We start from the raw sequence: 22,515 nt of genomic DNA, 5'->3' as shown, positions 1-22,515 counted from the left end.
TGGTCAGGAACAAACAGAAAACGTATTGACTGTTTCGTTTAAAACTCACTGTTTCAATAAATAAGCCTTTTCTTATTGAAAAAGATGTGATTTGAATGGAGTAAAAAGATCCTCTTCTTTTTTCATGCATGTAGTTTGGTGAGACAAGCTGTTAGAAACTGTGCTGCAAGCTGCATCACATTCTGCACAATTGAAGCCGCCCACTCCCATCGTCTCTTTGTTGTATGTTAACCAGTGAAAACTATCTGGCCACTTACATCAAAGTACATTTACATTTTTGAAGCTTTGGTTTCTCTTGTGTCACTCCTGCTTTTTTTTCATTACAGTAGCTTTGAAAAACGAGCTTCTGCTATTATTGCACAGGTGCAAACAGGATTATGTGGAAATAGTTTGCCAACAGTTGCTTGCTTGTCTTTCTGTGGCTACTTCTTACATTAGAGCACAGTCCTAATTTTCAAAGCCAAAGGTAATTTGTCAGCATGACTGAGTAACCACAAGCAAGAAACAGCAGCAGCAACCATGTAAAACTCTATTCCCTCTCATTTTTACTTTTGCTTCTGTATCAGTTAAACAAAGATTGGCTGGTGGCTTCCGGGGTTTACTTTCATACTTAACTGTCAATTATGATAGCAATATCAACCTACTCATCAAACTCTTTCTGTAGTCTTTTCTGTTACAAAAGATTAATTCTTTGGTTCAGTAATAATTTATCATGTATTTGCTCATTTAATCTTCTCAGTTTCTTCTTCGCTATTATACACCTCAGTCTGTTTCCCTCTTTCCCTTCTTAAGGAAAGAAAGGAGGTAAAATGGCTCCATGATTGCCTCCATGCCACTGAAACTATTTCTGATGATCTTCAGGTCCCGTGTTTGGTGTCCACTGGACTGTTTTCCTGTTTTTTAAGGACATGACTTTTATATACGGTTCATCTGATGTAGATTTGGCCTGTCACCTGCACAGTTTTGTCTAGAACCACCATGCAACACCATCCACACCAAGATGTGCCAAGTTTTTGGCTAGTGGCCCTTGTTGGTGCAAACATAGTATTTTATAGCTGTCAGACTCTGTTATCTTTTTATACATTCAACTAAATAAATGGGAATAAATGATGTGTTTGTGCATGTTAGTAACAAAGTAAAGATTCAATTTAAAATAGATTCTTTGCCAAGTTGTAGATTATATGTACACACAACACTGGTTCATCCCTTGAGTTTCGCCCCTGCTTGACTGGATCACAGTGCAGTTGCTATGTGGCTTAACAAACATGCGACACTGGACAACTATTGTTCAAGACTATTTAAAACAAAATACAAACATTTTCTTGGAGGTTGTGATGACATTTTCATTATGTGAAATGCAATGGCTTGTTTTGATAACTGATAACAACAACAGAACAACAAAAGAATTGCCGTAGTTTGGCATACTCTTTCTGTTATGTCATTTCCAGTATTTCTGATTGTGCGTGCATGTGTGTGTTGGGATGTTTGTGCAGTATGGAGATGGCAAGAAGAGAAGAAAACCGAACTATAGCAGCGTGGATCTGTCTGAGGTGGAATGGGAGGATAAGGAAGACACGGTGAGACACTAGTAAATCTGCATCAAGTGTCAGGACAGCAGCGCTCTGAAAATCAGTGTCATCAAGCACAACTGTGTGTGTGTGTGTGTGTGTGTGTGTGTGTGTGCGTGTGCGTGTGTGTGTGTGTGTGTGTGTGCGCGCTTTGTCTTTCTAGCTAAGAAATGCAATGGTCAACAGGAAGACGGGGATCTTCTCAATGGAGGTGAAGAAGAGTGTAGACAAAGGGGTGAGAAATGCAAAGTTCAGAAATAAAACAACAAAACGCACAAACAACGCACTTGTCAGAATGTCCTAAAGGCTGAGCGAGGGAAAATACTTACCAGCAAGCATTCACTCTGCTAAGGGCTTGTTACAGCTGGCTCAGTGATGTACAGGACTGACTTGGGGATTTTGTTTCTGATTTGGTTTGCTGTGCATGCACTGGTGTGTGTCTCTCTGCGTGTGAGCCCCTTATCTCCACAAAGCACATGTTGCTGAATACGGGGAAACAGCAGCCCGTTGATTCTGCTTTACTTCCTGCCTGTCAGAGAGAGAGAAAGGTGTGTGTAGATATGTGTGAATGTGTTAAATGTGTGTTCGCACATATTAAAGAGCGATTTGCATTAGGCTGATTATTATACAGATATTATACAGACATCCACACACACACATACACACACACAGACACACACACACACACATCCACACACACACATACACACACACATTATTATTATTATTATTGTATATCTATATTTATATAGAGAGACAGAGACGCTCACAAGAGACTCTTTATGAATGTACTGATGTCCATCTGCAGCTAAGGACTGCCCAACAGAAGCTTGTACTACTTGCACCACTAGATGGCGCTAGATTGCAAGAAATGATATCAGACAGCACCGCCTGGCGTTTAACGCAGCCTCTATATTCACCTCTTTCAGAAACGTGTGCTGATTTTGCACAATGATTACTACTACACAGACATCAAAGGGACTCCTTTCAGGTAAGAAGTCTGAAGACTTCCTTAAGCTAACGAAGCTGAATTTTCCGGTGGTTAATCTGTAAACGACAACAGATTTTTAGGAAATATGTTTTGTTTGTTTTGTTTTAGGGGTTTTTGTTTATTTTTGTTTGTTTTGTTTGTTTGTTTTAGTCTAGGGGTTGCTCTTTCCAGAGGCCATGGGAAGTTTTTCTTCAGGGGGAACGTGACAGTAGAGGAAGGTAGGAAATCAGCCTTTTTGCTTTCTGACTCATTTCTTGTTGTTTTTGTTGTTGCTTTTATTTTTGTTTTCCTACTTTTCTCTCCCTCGCACTCTCTCGATCCCTCTTCTTCTTCTAAGGGCCTTTGTTTTTCTGTTTCTCATTAAACAAGCACTCAGCAAGTAGTTTAGTTTAGTTTGTAAATGCTTCTCTGAGCACTACATGAAATGCAGCATCACAGAGAGCTTTTTAGTATTATAATAATACTTTTCTATTATTTTGTTGTATAAAAACACAATCACAAAATGCACTTTCTAAAGTTATTTTAGGACAAAAATGTTTAATAAAAATATATTTGGATATCATTTTCTAGGAATGCATGGTATAAAAGTCTCTTTGCAGAATGATTAGTCAGAACCAATAAAACGGCCTGTTTTTAAAAACAATAACAAGAAGAAATACTTTTCCATCCTCGGTGATATTTGTGCAGAAAAAGCTGGATTCTGACATTAACTATGCCCGTTCAAATCTTATGATTATTGTATTAAGGGATTAATTTAAAATATAATATAGAATTACCAATTATCATTGAAGGTGTACCAATTGATAATGTGAGTGAAAACAAATTTTTGGGAGTTATAATTGATAACAAAATTTCATGGAAACCCCACGTCAGACACATAAAAACCAAAATTTCTAGAAGCCTCGCAGTTTTGAACAAAGTGAAGCAATTCCTTGATAAAGATGCACTTCGTACTCTGTACTGTACCCTGGTTCTTCCATATCTTACATATTGTGTGGAAGTGTGGGGAAATACATATAAAAATACAACTAATCCATTAGTCACAGTACAGAAACGAGCACTGCGTATTATTCACAAGGCTGGTTATCTAGATCATACTCACAAATTCTTTCTTCAGGCAAAGTTACTTAAATTCCAGGATCTGGTTAATTACAATACATCCATAATTTTGTATAAAGCTTTTACTAAACTTTTACCGGCAAATTTACAAACTAGATTTGAAATTCGAGAAAAGGTTTATAATGTGAGAGGCTTTGGAGAATTCAAATTACCCAGAACTCGAACAACCCGTAAAGGCTTTTGTGTGTCTGTATGTGGTGTGAAAATCTGGAACAGTCTGAGTTTACAATTGAAACAATGCAAAAATATTCATAGATTTAAATTCCTCTACAAACAGTTGGTCTGGTCACAGTATACTCAATGATGGCTTTTAGTGTGCTCTGTAATGTCTGTCCTCTTACCATTGCTGGTATGGATTCCAAAATAAAAAATAAAAAATAAAGTGTGCGTATGTATGTACATATATGTACTTGTGTGTGTAGATATATATGTATGTATATGTATGTGTGTCTGTTACTTGTAGTTATTACTGCCTGTTACCTGTGGTAATGCAATTTATAATTTATATATTCTGTATTCAGTTATGAAGGCTCTAATTGTTGGTTGCGAGCTGCCGCTTAGATGCTTGTATCTGCCCGGGGCTGTTGATGGGTCTGTATGCAATGATGGGCGTAGCTGCGGGAAGTTTATTGTTTTTTTTGTTGATGAGTGAGTATAGGGGTGGGATTTAATAAGTTTTCTTCGTCCCACTCCTTTTTCAGGCAAGTTTTGTTTTTTGTTTTGTGTATTTTATGTTCAATATAGGTATTTGTTGTGCCTGAAAATGAATAAATAAATGAAATGAAATATTACACGAAGGTTAAAATAACATTTGATGTTGTGACTGGATGAAGTTGACATTAGATAATCTGATTAAATCAGTAAACATTCATCATGTTTTATAAACTGTGTTGGGTATGTAAAGTCTTCTAACTTCTCCTCTTTGGCCCAACGTAACCAGTTCCTCTTCAAACCTGTAGACACTTTTTGTCTAGTCTTTCTCTTCATGTAGTGATTTAAAAAGCCACAACTTCACAGGAAGTTAAATATTCCCCTTTGCGGCTCCTTAGGTGTGTTGTGCGTCCTTCTCCTGACAGTGTTGTATGTCTGCTCCTGCTTGTGTGTTTCTCCACGTGCATGCATGTCTGTTTTCACGTCAGTCCCCATGCATGTTAATATTCATGCGGTGGTGGTGGTGTGTGTGTCTGTCTGTGTGTTTCTCTAAACATGTCCATCACACAGAGCGCTCAGAGCATGACTTGGCTCTTCCTGATCTAATCAGAGCTGTCACATCCATTCAAAAAACACATTTTTCATCCCCCGGTGTGTGTTTAAGTGTGCGCAGTGGAGATGTAGATGCCTAGCCCTATTATTATGACTTCATATTGAGTGTTTTTGCGTATTTGTTTTGAACCAAATAGTTTTCACGTTTTCTTTTTTACAGGACTTCATGACTTGGAGCATCCTGATGTAGCCCTGGCAGACGAATGGTAAGAGTATATTCCCGCCGCTGTTTTATCCCCGTCCCTTACTCAAAGGACATCTTTATTGGGCTAAATCCTAAAATACTCCCAAATCATAAAAATAAATCAAAGTTAGGTTTGATGTCAGCTGAAATACAACAGCTCTACAACAGTTTTTGGGATCTGCAGAACTTGATTGTTTGTGTCACTTGATGACTTGTGGTCTCCAGGCTTGGGAACCAACATCTAAACACATTACAATAAATGCTTTTCAAACTAATGCTTGTAAATGAAAAGAAGTGTCTTCCTTCTACCTCAGGTTTTATTCACTGGAGATGCTTTGCAATCCAAAAGCAACTGAAAGCAACTGGATTATGTGACCAAAACTAAAGCGATTACAGTTTTAAGAAAGGAACTGATCTGAAGTTGGTTGTGACTCTAACAAACGCTCATATTTTTCTCTCTTGTCATGTTACAGGACATACTGCAACACAGATGAGCACCCAGAGCACCGCTACCTGAGTCAGATAGAGGCAATTAAACTGTACCTCAGTGGGCACGAACCCCACTTATATTGTTAGTTATGCTCATTTACAGCCCCCATATTTTATATGTTATTAGCAAGTTAATGAACAAGCTTCACGTGTGGAAATGTGCCTTTTTGCCTTTGTCCTGTTAGGTGACAAGGAGCTGATTCAGGAAGTTCTCTTTGATGCAGTGGTGACCGCTCCATTGGAAGCCTACTGGACCAGCCTTGTGCTTAATAAGTCAGAGTATGTCACCTTATTACCCTTTAAAATAAAAGGAAAGTGAAATGATGTTGTTATTTATGTTGGATTTTATTCCTCTTTGAAATAGAAAATACCATAATATGGAGCATATATTTGCACAGCTAAAATGTTAATAATTTAGCACAGTTACTGATTTCTTTGGCTTAAAATGAATTCACAACAGCCGGATATTCATTTGTCACATGATACAGGAATTCTGATAAAGGAGTGGAGATAGCTTACCTGGGCACGAGAACAGGCCTGTCCAGGATTAACCTGTTTGTGGTGCCAGATGAACTTACAAGCAAGTACGTTTTCTGACTGCACGCATACAGTGTGTGCGCATGAACACGGCCTGATGTTTGTGTTGACTTTAGTGTTGTTTACGATTCCAGTTTGTATATTTGGTGTGTCGTGTGCGTCATTTGTATTCTCTGTTTCCCGTCTGCTTTAAGAGACTTTCTGACAGCTGAAGACCGAGAGGGGGTGTTCAATGCCGACCACTTTCCCCTGTGGTACAAGAGAGCGGCAGAACAAGTTCCTGGTACCTTTGTTTACTCTCTGCCTTTTAACACAGGTTAGTCGTGACTTTCATTTGGATGGTGATGATGTTGTCTCTGTGTTTGAGGAAACATCGGTACCGTTAAATCCTCATTATAGTGAACTGACGACACTGGAACCCACGAGTTAAAAAACACAGTCATTATATTTTCTAAAGAAGCTTATATTTTGTAAACTAATTGAATACACTAATGTGGTTTTAAAAGGACCCTTTGAAATGTTCTCTGTCCCTCTTTCACCCATTTTTGGCTGTTTTCTCTGGCCGTGCATCTGTACCTCCCCTTCCTCTCTTATTAATTCTGGGCTGTGTTCTTGTGGATCGCACTGATTGCTGTGGCTTGAAATAAGATACATTAGGAAGAGGTTCAGCCCTTTCCATAGTGACTTGCCCAGAACACAAATACAGACGCACACAGAGTCACAAAAAGACCCACATACACACAAGCCCCTCGCGCATATTCAGTGTAACTGTTTCTCTAAGAAAAGGGTTTCTCCTCCAGACGCAGAATGTGCTCTCATCTGTTCTCAGCCTCAGGGTTTCCATTAGTGCCAGCTAATACAAGTGATCTGAAAGCCTCTTATTTACTCGCCGGACTTGCCTTGGATGCACTCTTCCTCTCAGGACTGTGGTAGTTAGCTGCAGCCATAAATAGGGCTCTGTGGTATCTATGATCAGCGTTCCTCTCTCCAATCTCCCTGTGGTCAGTTCAGAAATAATATAAGGAATTATGATATGACTGATATGTGAACTCTGCGTGTCTTTGTCGTTTGTATTTGTGTGTGCTTTTGTGTGCGTTTCAGGGTCGGAGAACAAGAGTGTTGTTTTGGCCAGTACTGCTATTCAGCTTTTGGATGAGAGGAAATCACCAATAGCTGCAGGTAAGCGAGCACGCAAGTGTGTCTTCCTGTATTTTTGTTTTACACCCACTCACCTATACGCACACCCACATCCACAGAACCTTACACGGCTTCATTTTCCCCAGTTTACACTTGTCTCCCCACACCTCTCTTCCACTTTGAGGTGAAACACTCCCTGCCCATGTCTGTGTGTTTACCCCTGCATTTTACAATAGATTGTTACATCCTTTAGTAATTATGCTTAATTACTGCATATCAGTGGAACACTGCTTCAAATTAAAGCTGAAAGTCTGCATGTAAGTGCCTTTCGTGCATTTTTTTCTTATGCCTCTGTGTCTGTTTAAAGCATATTGCAGCCTAGATGATTTCTTTGTGGCCTGCCTCATCTCACATCCTGGTGACTCAGAAGCCCCACAATGTAACGCCCATACAGTGCAACTTGGTGCAGTCAGAAAGTTCATGGCTCTTGTTGAGTTACCATTATCTCAGTTACAGAGGAAAAGAATAAATGGAAGGAGGGGAAAAGGGGGAGGAGGACAGACATGCAGGCATACATATGGTTTCTCTGTCACTAGGTTATATTTGTTTATAATCTAACTCTCCCCAAAGCCACAGGAAGAGGCAGTGTTACAGTGAGTATAGGTCAGTTGAGTTATGAAAGTTTTGTGATGGTTTATTCGTAGTAATTGGTATAGATGATCCTGCTTCCTCACTGTTTTTAACATTTAGATTAGAGTTTTAAATCAATGAATTGTTCTAGTCACATATAGTGAAGCACACTTGTGAAGTACAGCCATCCTTTCCACTGGCGAAAATATACACAAAGGACCAAAGACTAAGGATCTGTGTCCACGCCCTCGTCAACACATGACGACCAGCTTCGTGCCAGTGGAGAAATCCCAGAACACGGTTTGATGTGGAGAGAAACACGAGGGAAGTCTTTCGGGCTAGCAGTGATAAAATAAGAGACCAAATAAAAGGGCAGTGGGAGAGAAAATTATTTCACGGTGCCTGGATGCGCTGACATGAAAGCAGTGCATTGTGGGTATTCTTGGCCAGGGGGAAACCACTGGAGCAGAAGGACAGAGATGGGAGAGTCTGTGCGCTGCCACGGCGCACGCAGACACACAAGCATGCACACATGCATGCACACAGCGTATGCATCAGGTTTCCAGCAGAATGCTACACAAGCAGCCCACAGTTTACACCAGCCCACAGGATTATTTGACCCTGATGACTTGATCACTGTAGTTTTAAGATAACAACATTCTCTCAAATCCTACTCAGCAGCAATGCAAATGACTAGTCAGCATCAAGACTTTTAGAAGACCTTATTGTTGGAGTGGGTGCTGATGTACGGCACTGATGATCACGTTTGTCAGAGCAGCAGGGGGTGTCTGTGCGGATGATTTTATATAAGAGAGTCAGATGGGAGGAGAGATGTAGGCTAGAATGCAAATTGAGCGTAGGGCGGTTAGGGCCAGTTTTCACTGCACTGCGCTCCACTGAGCTGTGGACTTGTGAATACGCGAACACGCTAACTTAACAGGACAGGCTGATGACATCACATACCACTGGCCCTGCAGACATCGAGTCACAATTTTAATATGTGCATACATAGGCACGCATTTGTATTCCAGTCCGCTTGCGTGTGGATCAGTGTTTGTGGTCACATCCCAAGACACGTGCAGTGAGTCTCCTACCCTGATATACACAAAACCATGAAAGTCACGGCATTTAAACCAAAAGCATTTCTGCACGTTCGTCTGTCTCACTGCACTGAGTAATCGAAACTCTCCAAAAATCGATAATAATAGTTTTTTCTAATAGACACAGGAAAAATATATTTTCATATTTTCTGTTTCTTCTCGAGACATTTTGCTTGTAATAAAATAAAAGATGCAAAAAATATAATGTCAAATGTGCATCTCCCGATGTTTCCCTCAGAAGTCCCAAATTGTTACAGATATGCCATCGTTTCAGCGGATCATTAAGCTGACATGGGCAAAGACATCCACACAGATAGCCCTCATTTCACTGTAACTGTAACTACTGTCGGAGGCATTTTCGCCTGAGGGTCTTACACTGTCTTACAGAACAGTGTATTGAGTTGTGTTACTGTTTTCTTCTGATTTAGACATTAAAATAATGTTTTTATATGTATAAATAATATTTCACGAGTTGATTTCTCTCCAGCATGAGCAAATCTCCCCAGATTTCCCCTCCTTAAACAATATTTTAAGGACCTTATCAAATTAACTGGCAGTATACTGATCAGGTAAAACGCTTCCCTTTATTATATATAATACATATTGTAGGACATGACTACCATCAGCATAAAATCACAAACAGGACTGTTCTCAAAACCTGTAGTTCTAAAACTTAGTGTGTGTCTGTGTGTGTGTGTGTGTGTGTGTGTGTGTGTGTGTGTGTGTGTGTGTGCAGCGTGACGATAATTCAGACTCACAAAGTGAAGAGAAAAACAACAAGGCTGAATCCGAGTTGTGTTGTTGTTTTAGTTTGTTTCATTATTGCTTCAGCGAATTTCTCATTTTTAACGTCACAAACGGAAAAATATCCTTTAAGAAAACACTTCCTCCTCAAACCTGTGTCACATTATTAGGCACAGACGCATCTGTAATATGTGCGTACAGTACAGTACGCTTTCACACACGCTCAGTCACAGATAAAAACACAACCTCGTTCACATACACTCACATCAGTGATGCGACAGGACTGACAGCAGCTGCCTACTATGAGTTATCAAAATTACGAATAACAACCAAACGACAACCAAACTCTAAAGTCCATTTTTTAAATACAAGAGCGTCACGATTATACCTACAAGTACACAGTTATAAATATATCAGTGATATGCTTTTCTTAGACAAAACGAATGTTGGAATTCTTTGGCCTGTCCTTCAAACCCGCATACAGCAGAAGACACTCTTCTGATCAGTGCATAGATACCTGTGGAGTTTAGCTACCCAAGTCTCAGAAATGAGGTGAACATACTCGCAAATAAATAATCTCTCGCGCACATACATGCACAAGCACACGCGTGGCACATCCGCAGACAATTAGGTTAAAGGGTTGAGGCCCAGGTTTTAAGTCTCGGGGTAGTTGTCGTCTCCTAGGCGATGGCGTTCTCCAGTGGTTCCTTCTCATCTGCTGTGGCGTGATCTGCACCCTGCGCTGCCGCTAGTTCCTCATTCTTCTTTAACTCCCGCTGATATTTGGCCATGATAGCGGCGTAGGCGCATCCGTACACCGCGGCAGCCAGCATCATCAGACACACGATCCCACACACTACACCGGTGATGATCACTGTGGCAATAGCGTGCCGCAGGTTGACGGGCCGTGGCTTCTGCTTAGTTTCGCACTCTGCCATGCCACCTCCACCTCCACCACCAAATCCCTCCCCCATCGCCATGGGGACGTGGAGAGCATGGCTAGAAGGATGAGCGTGGTTGCCATGGGTGTGACTTTGTAGTAGTCTCTCAGACTCAAGGTGGTGCATGTTGGCAAATAGGTAATGGTAGCTTGTAGTCATACAGACATGGAAGAGCTGGTAAGGGATCTTCTGCAGGTCTCTGTCCTTCATTTCTTCTGGTTGGGAGCAAAGCACTTCATCCACCACTCCACCTGGGGTCAGAGTTTAATAGTTAGAAATGACCAACACTGAGTTTTGAAGGTTGTGTCAGTTGTTCATAACTTAATCACCAAGTATCCTTTGCAGCAGCTTACAGAGAAAACCTCAGTCATACTCATCAGCTAAGCTTGCACTAGCTCATTTATATTTGTGTTTTTAGTCTAGGATATATTACTGTAAACGGCCACATTAGCAAGTGTTATGTGATTAAAAGAAGTTGGATCACTAGAGCTGAGTAACATGGGTCAACTGCCTTCTGTATGTACCATAAATCACTTTAGGACCTGCGTCCACATATGTGGACGTCACATTTTGGGTTATTTAGATCAAAATACTCAATTTTTATCTACAAGGGCCTGATATCCACTTACGAGGACATTATCCTGCTACTGTTCTATCAACATTTTACACGAATATCCTCATATGTGGCTCTCATTTTTCATAAAAACAAAAATAAGGTTAAAAAAAATCTGGTAATTCTTTGTTTTTACATTCATCGGGCGCCAATGTGCCCAAATATCAAAGAGAAATTCAAAATGCTGCCGAGGAAGAGTTCGGGTCTTAGGAGGCTAATATTCATCGCTCTGTTTTCTTGTAAAGCATGCTCTGTCACACACTGTGACTCTGCTTGTGTTATTAACCACTGGTTTTCTGTTAAGCATGCATTATTGTATCTGGATTCGTTGTTCTGTTTTGTAGTAATTAGAATTTTCAGCCTGTAAGATGAAAGCTGTGTCAGGGTGACATAGGCATGTAGGCGTGCCAGCCAGCTCCATGCACGCCCGGCTTTCATTATACAGTGGTAATTTTGCTATCTAATGCGTGCTGGATTTAGTTTTGCGTGGAAAATAATGTGTTTCACAGTAACAAAGAACTCTTAATCTTCACTGTGTAGCTGAAGACCACAGTTATAAGAGCTGCAGTGCACCGTGTTCAGTAGATTCTCAAGCGGACTGATTTAATATTTTAAAAACTAAAAAAACAATTAACTATCATTAACTCGTTCCCCATACAGATGACATTTGATGAGCTCCCCTGTAATCATGAGTACCCCCAGTAAATAAATATATATATATATATAAAATATAGTTTCCAGGTTTTTCAAAGGGCAACTGCATTGGCCGAGGTGCAAAATCAGGCATTTTCCTCTATAATTAGTCTGAGATATGATGCAACCTGCTCAAAGATCAGAGTACAACTTTAAGTTTTAATACATACAAAGCAACGCTCAGCTTGTCTGCAAGCTTCTTTGCAACCTCCTTTCACATCACATCCTCCTTTCATGCTTTGTCTGATCTGTTGTCATTGATGCTTCGTCTGTTCTATGCAGGCGTCTTGCTGCTAAGTTGTGCCAGAGCAGAGATACTGTATACAGATATACATTATTGCAGCTGGAAATGACCATCTCTGTATTAACAGTTAACGCTGATAGTCTCTTCAATGAAAAATTCTCAGCAGGATATTCATTTGGAGACATTTTTATGCTGAAATCCCACATTTTTATAAAGTTCTGTTCTTCTTTTTAAGAATATTCACTTGTTGCATCCTGACCTCTGGCTTGCTGTAGATTTATTCCCATGCATTTCTTGTACTGCTGTGATTAAATATTACAATCAGCACTTTGCCCAGCAAGAAAGGCGTTGTTATGGATGAACCTTGGAAATGTTATGGAAGTTTCCCAGTCGCTGCCTAGAGCTGATAGTGGTCTGACCTTTAAAGAGGTAGGTCTCCAGCCAGAGTTTGAGGCCTATAAGTTGGCAGTCACACCTCCAGGGGTTGCTGCGTAGTGCAAGGCTGTCCAGGTGTGTCAGGGCCTCCAACAGGGAACGATCTAATCGTGTCAGCCTGTTGTGTGCTAGCCCCAGGTGGCTGAGGTTCCTCAAACTGTCCCCCATGGCTCCCGGCAAACCCCACAGGCTGGTGAAAGGGAAACGAAACAAAATAAAATGAGAGTCATGCGAAATCAAATCAGGGAACGTAACTTTTTTTTCTAGCATCAAGGTCTAACCTGTTGTGTGAGAGGTCAAGGTGTGAAAGTGAGCGGATAGGTCCAAGCAGCCGCTTGTCGAGCTCCCTCAGGTTGTTGTGAGCCAGGCTGAGTCGCTGCAGCATTCTCAGCCCAAGCAGAGCAGTCGGCGAAATTGTTGTTATAGAGTTATTAGATATATCGAGAATGCGAACAAGGGGTATTTCCCTGAAAGCCATTGATCCAAGCCCCCTGATGCGATTATCTTGAAGGTATAATTCCTGGGTGTCTGGATGCAGTCGTCGCGGGATGTCATACAGTCCTCGACCCCGGCAGTCTACTGCTTTGGTGTTGCTGTTGCAGCTACACTCCTTCGGACAGGCATGTGACAAAGACAGGAGTGAGAGGACAGCACACACCAGTATCGCTGTGGAAACAAAGGGTGGATCAGACGTGTAAAAGTGGAATATTTGCAGCTGCGTGTCAGAAATGAAGGTGCACTGTAACCCTTCATTCTGCAGCTTTCAAAAGTGTTCAATAATATCCTGCAGTACTGTTACATAATTGCAATTGATTCACACCACAGTGTTACAGTCTAGTCTCCATGTAAATAAAACGGCGTTCGATGATTTGCAGTTTATTTTGTCGCTATATTTTCTGTAGTATATAATAACAGAAATAACTTATTTTAATCTGGGGAAAACAAAATACAGGATTGTGTCATTTTTGGCTTGAATATGTAACTTTTTTCTTTGCTTTTTTTGCATTGTTTTTTTGTATAATAAACAAGAAAGTAAACTTCTGCTAATATGCCAACTCCCACCTCCCACCCCCTTAGACAGGGGCCTTTGGTGACTTTGCCAAAGCCGCATAACCCCTCACCCACACACAAATCCATACGCAGCACATATTAGGTGTCTGATTCCCTTTGAGATAACTTCATGTCCATTCCTTCTGGAACATTACAGCAGTATTTATAGCTTGGCTTGACTAGCTCGAGGCTCAATGAAATGAAGCTCTGACCCAAGCCTGTAAATGTAGCTAGCTCACAAGTCACAAACATATCTGGTGAATAGATGGACATGCTGCATCGCATCTGTTTTCATCGGAACAGAAGCTCCATGTTCCTCTGATCAAATATTTTTATAAATTATGTCTTTACCCTGCAGGAGCTCTTAGGCAACACTCTGCAGCTAACAACACAATAAATAACCAACCACAAAGAACGTTAACATGAATTAGGTAGCAAAAAATAATAATTTAAAACATTCTGCAGTTTGCACCAGAATGACTTTATCTCACCGCTACATTCTTTAAATAAACCACATTTTAACGCAGTCTTCTATTTTCTAACATGCAGTTAAAAGCATCATTTTATCTCTGTTTAGCTGGTGGACTTCTCGGATTACGTTGTACAAGTGTGGAGATATCCAGGCGCAGGTGCTCTAATGTCAGGTGTTTGTTTGGTACAGTGGCTCTTGGCGGTGTTGCCTTTGCAGCTTTTATTTGACTTGCCCCAAACAAAGCGCATCATAACATGGCTGGGTTGAGATTTAATACAGTGCAACGACCTGTGATAATTGCATCCTCGTTACTGAAATGACTGTCCATATGCAAGAATGAATTCAGTCACGTGATCACAAACGGTCCTGCTTACAGGGAACATACAAGCATGAGCACGGCAGCGGCTCAGTGGAGCTCTTTGACAGCATTTGTGGAACGAGATCAACAAAACAGAGAGGCACTTTGCTCTGATGTGTCCCTCCAGCCCAAAGCACCTACAAAGAAGTTTTTCATGACAAACACAACCTGCAGCAAGCATCATTTTAAGTTGTCCTGGTACCAACATAAATAGCTACAAGAAATGTAGAGTTTTTATTCAAAAGCTTTCATAAGCAACCCTTTTCCAATAGTCAGGGAGCAGTTTACATAATATTCTAGTTTAACAGCCTTTCCATCTACATATACGCACACAGACACACACAAATGCTCTTTATGCTGTTTCCTCTGATGGAGCACCTACCTCTCATTTCTGCCAGTCGTCTTTGGGCCACTTGCATTTACTGGTGTTTCAGTTGAAGATCCATTAGCCGTCAGTAAGGCTGAGATTAGCTTGTCCTGGTAATCATCTGTGCAGGCTGATATGGTCAGCAGGTGAGAAGAGATTTAAGATCAACAGCAGAAACCCGTGTTGCTCTTAAAACCCCCAGCACTGGCAGCAAGGGCATGAAACCCCATCAGATCGGGTGAATTAGAGCACAGAGCTCAGTGCCAGCCGGGCAGCCAGTCTGGGAATCACTGGAGTTAGAAAGCTCTGCCTCTCTCTCCCTGGCTTGCGCTCTCTCTCTCTCCTCTCTTGCTCTTTATCTCTCTCTCCCTGTTGCTCTCCTACCATCTCTCAACCTCTTTTTCTGCCTCTGCCTGTAATTTTCTGCATCCTAATCTTTTACATTTCCTCTTGCTCGTTTATGTTGAATTTCGGCTCTTCAAACCAAATCAACACTTCTGTCTCTCTTCGCTCCCTCGCTCTCCCTGTCCCCAGTTGCATTTGTGAGTGTGATGGTGTGTCATCTCTCAGTGGACAGCTGTGCCTCTCAAATCACAGCACAAACACATTCACTGACATTCACGTTACCTCCTATTTGCTCTGGCAAGAACCGAACTAGACAAAATTAGATCTGGATTGCAGCCTCTGCACAAATATTCAAACACTTCAGCACGCAGCGAACATTGTCAGAGGATGCCCATTGCTGTGGCATGGTTGGATGCTATTATGCATGAGCCGTGGGCAGAAGGGCTGGCAGAACACGCCCCCAGCACAGCAACACAGAATGCACGAATGCACCCATACGCATGCACACACACATTAGGATATGTAGCGGTTGCAATATAGTTACATGGATTTTTCTTTTTAATACGCGTGTGTATGTGCGTGTAGATGGATTGACTGTGAAGCTTGTATAAACTCATGGGTGGCTTGAAGGAGAAGCAAAAAATGAGCAAAGGAAGGGGTTGGAGAGATTATTATGATAAATATGATTAAGCTTACATGCAGGCTCAGTCCTGCAATACCCTTTGTGGTATTTGCTCTCCTGTCCATCCATATTTACATCCCTTCTTCCCTCTGCTGAAGGGCCTGACAATTATGTCAGTTCTGTCATGTTAAACCTGAGGTCAGTTTGTGTCACCAGTTTATGTTAAATTCATTATTATTGTTCTAAATGACTAAAGGTTTGCTCAGTTAACCTTGAGCGACTACTGCAGGCAAACATAAATCCATGTACTTGCACACACACACACACAGACATAAAGACAAATCGACACATTCACTTGCACACTGGAGTGCTTCTGTACGCCTACACAGGCAAATACATCCTCAAATGTGTGATGACACCTTTGTATTTGCTAAAAGCCCGTATGGTTGATATGCCCAGACAGTCTGCTGTGTTTGTGCTGTAACGTGTGAACGTCTCCTCGAGTTACCTAAAAAGAAACAGAGGAAAAAACATGTCCTCCTCTGACTAGGACGCCACATATTATCACCATGTGATCACGTGATATCCTGTGATGCTTCAGTGCATGTGGAAATAACCTTAAGGGGAAGCTACATAGATGCTATCTGTGCATGATCTCATTCACAAATGTTTGCAATGTAGCCAAAACAGACTTTTATTCTGCAGCCATTAAAGGCAGATGGTGTGTATGCCCAAGTGTGTGAATCAGATGAGTTGAGAACTAGGCAACGCAGAAGCTTCAAATTGATTGATAAGGTCCAGCTACTAAAAATCTTGGATGACTTTGAATCTCAGTGACCTTGACCTCAAGGTCAGAGGTCATGTTTTCTGAAAATCTTGCGAATGCGAGGATTTTCAAAATGCTGTCATATTTGCGTCTACTGAAAATCATGGCTGATTTCAAATCTCATGAGGTCAGAGGTTTGAAAATCTTGCGAATGCGATAACTTGAGAATAAGGCGATGCAGGATTTTGAAATTGATACCACAGGGGTGTCTGCTAGGAGGCTGAAACTAGCTGTTTCCAGTATTTCTATATTGCTGAACAGCAGTGAATCAAGTCTAATGCAACAAGAAGACAGGAAGGAGAGGTCAGTTAAGTCTGTCTGCATCCTCCTGTTCTGTTCATCCTCTGACAATTCTGCAGGATGTTGACATGATCCACCCCGTGTGCTGTGGAACTGCTGCTGCATGAATGCACAAACAAATGTGAAAATCACTCCTCTCTCTCTGTTCTGTGTATGCGTGCATGCTTGTTCTAGAGGTGTTTTTTGAGCTGCAGCTGCAATGTGACTCGATGCATGTGCACGCTCAACAAATTCTGGTTATGCACAAGAGCACTAACATTCAGATGCAGTCCTGCACTGATGGACATTTACATTTACGCAATCCTTATTAGACTCCCCAAATACCTGTGGACTTTAAGTCGTTGTCATCTCTCCCTGCCTGGGATTGCACTTATACAAGATTGGCGATCGGATGGATTTAGAGTGGATTTTATGTCTCTTCATGTTTGGACTCATAAACCCAGCTCAGGGCATAAATACCCCCAAGTTCTTAAATCATACTTTAGGAAATTAAATGTTCCCCCATAGTACAGAAAATTCCTGAGCATTAGTGAGACAGATTTGGGCTTTTGTTCTGAGCCAGCTTCCCCGTAGCAGCCAAATCAGTGCACGTTTAACCCCTAATACCATCTCGCACAGAGCAAACTCCTCTGCCATTCATACTGGATTTATGTTAACTTGATTTTCTTTCTGAGGTAACAGACATGCCATCATATTAATGTCTCTATATTAGAAAATAATAACTTTAACTGGCATATACATTCACTAATTTGTCATCTTTTTGTGTTATAAAAACACCTTTACCATTTCTTTTGTTTTATTACTTTTTTCTTTCTTTTTCAGAGAAGATCTTTTTATTGTCTTGATGATGTGGACTCTTCCTGGTTTAGCATCACGTGTGTTTCCAGTGCTGTTGCCCAGCATCTTAAATTAGACTCTTCTCCTGGGTTTTCCATGTGGGTGTAGAAGTGGTGGGCTGCTGAAAGGATCTGGCAAAGCTCATGATGGGATAAGCTGCACCTGTTCCTCTGGGCAAGAGCTAAAACAGGATGCAGTAGCACCCCGCTGCACTTAAATATTCACACAAACACATAATTATCCTGAAAGAAATGCAAAGCTAATGTTATCATCTATGAAGGCTTCATGCTTTAAATTAGCATTTTATATTTATTTATATTTATTATCTTGATCCCATCTACACGCTACACTGTGTGTTTCTCTCTGCATAATCAGACAGAAACACAGAAGTGTGCCTAAACTAATTCAGTTTGCCTTGAATGCTACCACTGCACCAGGAGGAGGATGAGTGAATGAGAATGGTGACTAAATGTGCGTCTGGTGAACTGTAGCGGTGTTTTCGGCCGAGCGTGTTTCACTTCTGCTTCGTTTGGAATGAAATCTGTTACACACTCGGTGTTTGAATGCTGCCTTCTTTAGTATGTACAAATATCCACACTACTTGGACTCAAAACCATCTACACTCGCCAATCCGTGTATCTTTCATACTGTAGTTTAATATCCAGTTTGTTAAATCTATTCAGATGCTCCCTTCTTTTTGATTTAGTTTGCTACCTGATTGCACTGCTTTTGGATAAAGCTCTGTGACATGCTTCTAAAGATTTACAGACCACCTAAAGGATGACAAACCCCCACTGAGAGAACGCTCGTCCTCCTGAGTCTTAATAGCATGAGGTAGAGCGAGAGGAGGACGAGTAGGAGAAGAAGTTAAAGCCTGTGGTAAATGTGTCAATCTTTCCGTAGTCAACTCCGAAAAAGCTGACGCATTTAATGTCAGCCGGTGTCTTTTTCCAGGCAAGGAATTCTGGTCAGATCTGTGCATTTAAGGACCTGCTGCGATGTGGCTTATGGACGTGAGAGCAGCTCAGTGTAGCAGCTCTGGAAGTGCACGTCAGGATAGCAACAGGGAAGCAGACTGAGGAATGGATTTCATGTGGCCACAGAGAAAGAAGTCTGGTTTAGAGTGATGTGAAATTTTAAGTGTGGTTAGTGGCATCTGCACACATGGTAGACTTACACATTCAGCCTTCCAGAAATACAAGCTGATGCATGTATGGTCCGGGGCGTACTCGCCCTTGTAGCCTGTTTTGTCTGTTTTCGTCATTGGAGGTTAATGAATGATGCGTTCTGATGCTGCGTGTATATTAAGATTCTCTTGTGCCAGCGGGATAACGTTGTGTATAACAGAGATCACAGTGCACTTCCCAACACACAGAACACATGACCTGCTGCTGTCTCTGCGTGACTCTTTCTCTTACAGCTGTGGGCATCCAGATGAAACTGGAGTTTTTTCAGAAGAAATTCTGGACAGCAAGCAGACAGGTACAAATGCATTAACACAGAACCTGCATGTGAAATGCAGAATAACACCTTGCAAGCTCAATATAAAAACTGTAACTAATGTTGTTTATGTTTGAGTTTTGAAAAAATATTTCACATTTGATGAAATAATAACAATTTGAAACTTTACACAAAAGGTTGTCGGTCTGTCCAATTAAATTGACTATCCATTAGTTTTCCTATTCCGCAAGTCTTTAAAGGTTTCCAGTGGCCAAAGGGGATTTATGTTCCCAACCAGCCTGAATATTTGTTGTGACACATGCAAACATCATTTTTCATTTTACAGTGTGCAGCATTAGATGGGAAGTGCTCCATAAGCTGTGATGATGAGGTCAGTTTGTTTTCACGTTCACAGTCAACCCTCCGTGAATCTTCCGACTCTCTAACACATATTTCTCTTTTACAGAATATTAACTGCTACTTAATTGACAACAATGGCTTCATTCTGGTAGCAGAGGACTACACTTTGGTGAGACATGGATGAAAGAGCCTCTTTTTGTCACAGTTATACATTTCATTTTGATTTCACTGCAACCAGAAAATTGAATCCATCGTGTACCTGGTCATCTCCACCTCGGATGTGCGTCCCTGTTCGAAAAACTGTTGCTCAAAAAAATTAAGGGAACACATCATGACAGCATCACAGCAAGTCGGAGATACTTCAGGGCTATCAGTCTGTAAAGAAGGATTAACGACTGTAGATCAGTTTTACCTGGTTTGGTGCAAATGAAAGGTTTTTACAGACAGCAGCCGTGGATCATTGCTCCGACTAATTTCTGTTAATGTGTCCTTGTCACTGTTCGTAGCATGAGACCAATAGGTAGTCCAGATTCTCCAGGATGGCACGTCCATATGTGCTGTCACGCAGGTTTTGCTGTCTCCCAGCACTCCCAGTTGTGTGGGGGTATATCAGGAGATGGGCCATTACACAATAAGAGCTTGACAAAGCCGCAGAAGGGCATCAACCCAGCAGCACGACCGTTACCTGCTCCTTCGTGCGAGGAGGAACAGGAGCAGCACTAAGGCTCTAAAAAACGACCTCCAGCAGGCCACTCGTGTGTGTTTCTGACCAAACAGTTTCATTTGCACCAAAGCAGCTGAAATTAATTCATACTTTATGTTTCCTAACTGTATATATTGATGTCACTGGCATTTAACTAACTTTGTAATATATCGTAATGATCAATTTTTTTGAGCGGTGTAATTTTCTTTCTGCATCTCACACAGAATATTGTCCCCTTTGACTGCTCACAATGAGACGTGCTGCTGCCCTCTGCTTAGCTGTCACCAGACATGCTGTCACTCTGACTCTGCCTCATGCAGAAACCAGTCCGCTGGCTGTCACTGCCCTTGCTTTACCCTGCATGTTCTTTTCATGTGTATCTCACTTGCAGGCTTCTGTGCTTTATTTTAACTTAATTTGGATGTGGCAGAGCTTTTAGGCTACCAAATGTCACGATTTTTTAATAACAATATTAAATGGGGACAATGTATTTGACTAATAAGGTAACAATGTGAATTATAAAATGTTGCATTGAATGTGTGAACAGCTTTGACTATCAGCTGTTATTTTGTTACTAGGCAGAGGTTATATAGCGCTGAGTCACATTTTCTGCCCCACAGAGTCAAGAAAATTAGAATAAGGAAGAATGAATGGTGAAAATATATAACAGTACTCTTTAGCAAGCAAATGCCATATTTTTGTGTAGACCAAGGAATCCAATAATTTCAGGACTGAGAAACATTCAGTAGTAAAAGAGGATAAAACACATAAAATAAGAAGATATGTTAGATGGTGCAGTTTTTCTGAAAGGTTTTGCAAGGAGCTAGTGCGTAGCATTCAAAGATGCTTTTTTACAAACTAGATCAGGGCATAAATCTCTTCCGTGTTACAAGACATATACACCAGCCTATGTTCACCAATACACAGATTCATGACACAGTTGGCTGCATAAAGAACATGTGACTCCAACCAGCAAGTGCTGCCTGGCAGTTTGTCAGTGGTCTCAGAGGAAAGCTGCTCCTCACCAAGGGAAAACCAAACACTTCGAGAGGACTGATCCATACCAGCATTTTCTATTTACTGATGATTTCACGTTTAGGATTTGTGAACATTAACATAGAGAGACAGCTGGAAAGAATGATAATGTAATGTTAAAGGTAAGACACACCTGGTAGTGGTGGTGGTGGGACTATTTATTGCTTTTGTTTTTCCATAAGTCTGCGTGTTTCTTTGTGGAGAATGATTTGTAATGTAGCAGGATTATGAGGCTTGAAAACCTCGGCTTGTCATTTTTACTTTGCACTACAGTTACCTGACTTCAGTCCTTGTGACAGTTTATGATGGTGACATGGATCAGCAGGTTTTCTGTGCGTGTTTTTCTTTTCTGACATTTTAAAAAAGAATTGACCAACTAAAATAATTTCCAGGTCAGTCGGTAAAGAAGATGAGTTTAGTTCCAGGGTTTGGGTGCAAAAAGGGATCCATCTACTACTAATTTTTTTACAATTTAAATGAACATAAAGACTTTATTCTGACTCGTTTAATTAAACTAAAGCCTTTCTTTTTGCTCTCAGACCGGGAACTTTTTTGGTGAAGCAGAAGGGGCTGTGATGAATAAGCTTCTGCAGATGGGCTCTTTCAAGAGGTGAGTATTTCAAAGTGCATGTGTGTGTGTGTCTGTCTGAGGGTGTACTTGAACATGCCAGCTCAAGTGTACGCATGAGTGTGAGTGTTTGCATGTGTGTAAATGTATGCACATAATATGAGGGAGGCTACAGAATGAGAGCACGTCTCCCCTCATGCTGACAGCTCTTAACTTGGCCAATCATGTTGAGCTTTTCTGTGCTGAACTCCGACCCCTCACTCAGCAAAGTTCTCCATTAGAGGATTATAGCAAATCTTTCCCCGAAACAAAAGAATTAGGACAAAACCTGAAGTCACACACACACACACAGACACACACACACACACAAGTATTAGACTTGTTGCAATGCTGTGTGTCCTGGAAAACGCCGAGAGCAGTGGGTGGCAACATTCTGCAATTAATTTGGAAATCTAATCCAAGAGGATACCTTTCCTAATTTCACAGAGTAGGAATGCCAAAACAGACAGACACACACTGTAATTCCTCCGTGGCGTCATGTGTG

At 41.2% G+C, this 22,515-nt stretch overlaps 2 protein-coding genes across 3 annotated transcripts in view; one reads left to right on the top strand and one right to left on the bottom strand.

Moving 5' to 3' along the window:
* Nucleotides 1–22,515, top strand: part of cacna2d3a (calcium channel, voltage-dependent, alpha 2/delta subunit 3a) — a 130,766-nt gene that overhangs the window by 94,605 nt on the left and 13,646 nt on the right. For both annotated transcript variants that reach the window (XM_085444529.1, XM_085444528.1), the window contains 14 exons: nt 1,494–1,577; nt 1,732–1,803; nt 2,498–2,559; nt 2,710–2,777; nt 5,102–5,147; nt 5,599–5,696; nt 5,800–5,893; nt 6,103–6,198; nt 6,346–6,467; nt 7,253–7,330; nt 19,286–19,347; nt 19,652–19,696; nt 19,772–19,834; nt 21,943–22,013. In XM_085444529.1, coding sequence (XP_085300655.1) covers nt 1,494–1,577; nt 1,732–1,803; nt 2,498–2,559; nt 2,710–2,777; nt 5,102–5,147; nt 5,599–5,696; nt 5,800–5,893; nt 6,103–6,198; nt 6,346–6,467; nt 7,253–7,330; nt 19,286–19,347; nt 19,652–19,696; nt 19,772–19,834; nt 21,943–22,013 — 1,061 coding nt within the window. The remainder of the gene's footprint in view (nt 1–1,493; nt 1,578–1,731; nt 1,804–2,497; nt 2,560–2,709; nt 2,778–5,101; nt 5,148–5,598; nt 5,697–5,799; nt 5,894–6,102; nt 6,199–6,345; nt 6,468–7,252; nt 7,331–19,285; nt 19,348–19,651; nt 19,697–19,771; nt 19,835–21,942; nt 22,014–22,515) is intronic.
* lrtm1 (leucine rich repeat transmembrane protein 1) lies at nt 9,584–15,515 on the bottom strand. Its single transcript, XM_085444530.1, has 4 exons — nt 14,951–15,515; nt 12,970–13,354; nt 12,673–12,878; nt 9,584–10,954 (listed from the first exon to the last, which is right to left on the bottom strand). The coding sequence occupies exons 1-4, from the start codon at nt 14,985–14,987 to the stop codon at nt 10,443–10,445; spliced, it is 1,140 nt and encodes a 379-aa protein (XP_085300656.1). The 5' UTR covers nt 14,988–15,515; the 3' UTR covers nt 9,584–10,442.

Source organism: Copadichromis virginalis, linkage group LG20, assembly GCF_057382275.1.
Source record: "Copadichromis virginalis isolate Kocher_CV1m ecotype Utaka linkage group LG20, C_Virginalis_male_GT1.1, whole genome shotgun sequence".
NCBI classification, from domain to species: domain Eukaryota; kingdom Metazoa; phylum Chordata; class Actinopteri; order Cichliformes; family Cichlidae; genus Copadichromis; species Copadichromis virginalis.
Note: the sequence above shows the minus strand (reverse complement) of the source record. Positions and strands in the feature narration are given on the sequence as shown.

Excerpts from the sequence above, each read along its gene's own strand:
- lrtm1 (XM_085444530.1), bottom strand. The coding sequence starts at position 14,987 with ATGCAAGTGGCCCAAAGACGACTGGCAGAAATGAGAG. Across the intron at positions 12,879-12,969 it reads CTTGACCTCTCACACAACAG|CCTGTGGGGTTTGCCGGGAG; the intron begins GTTAGACCTTGA and ends CCCTTTCACCAG. Across the intron at positions 10,955-12,672 it reads GGAGACCTACCTCTTTAAAG|GTGGAGTGGTGGATGAAGTG; the intron begins GTCAGACCACTA and ends CTCTGACCCCAG.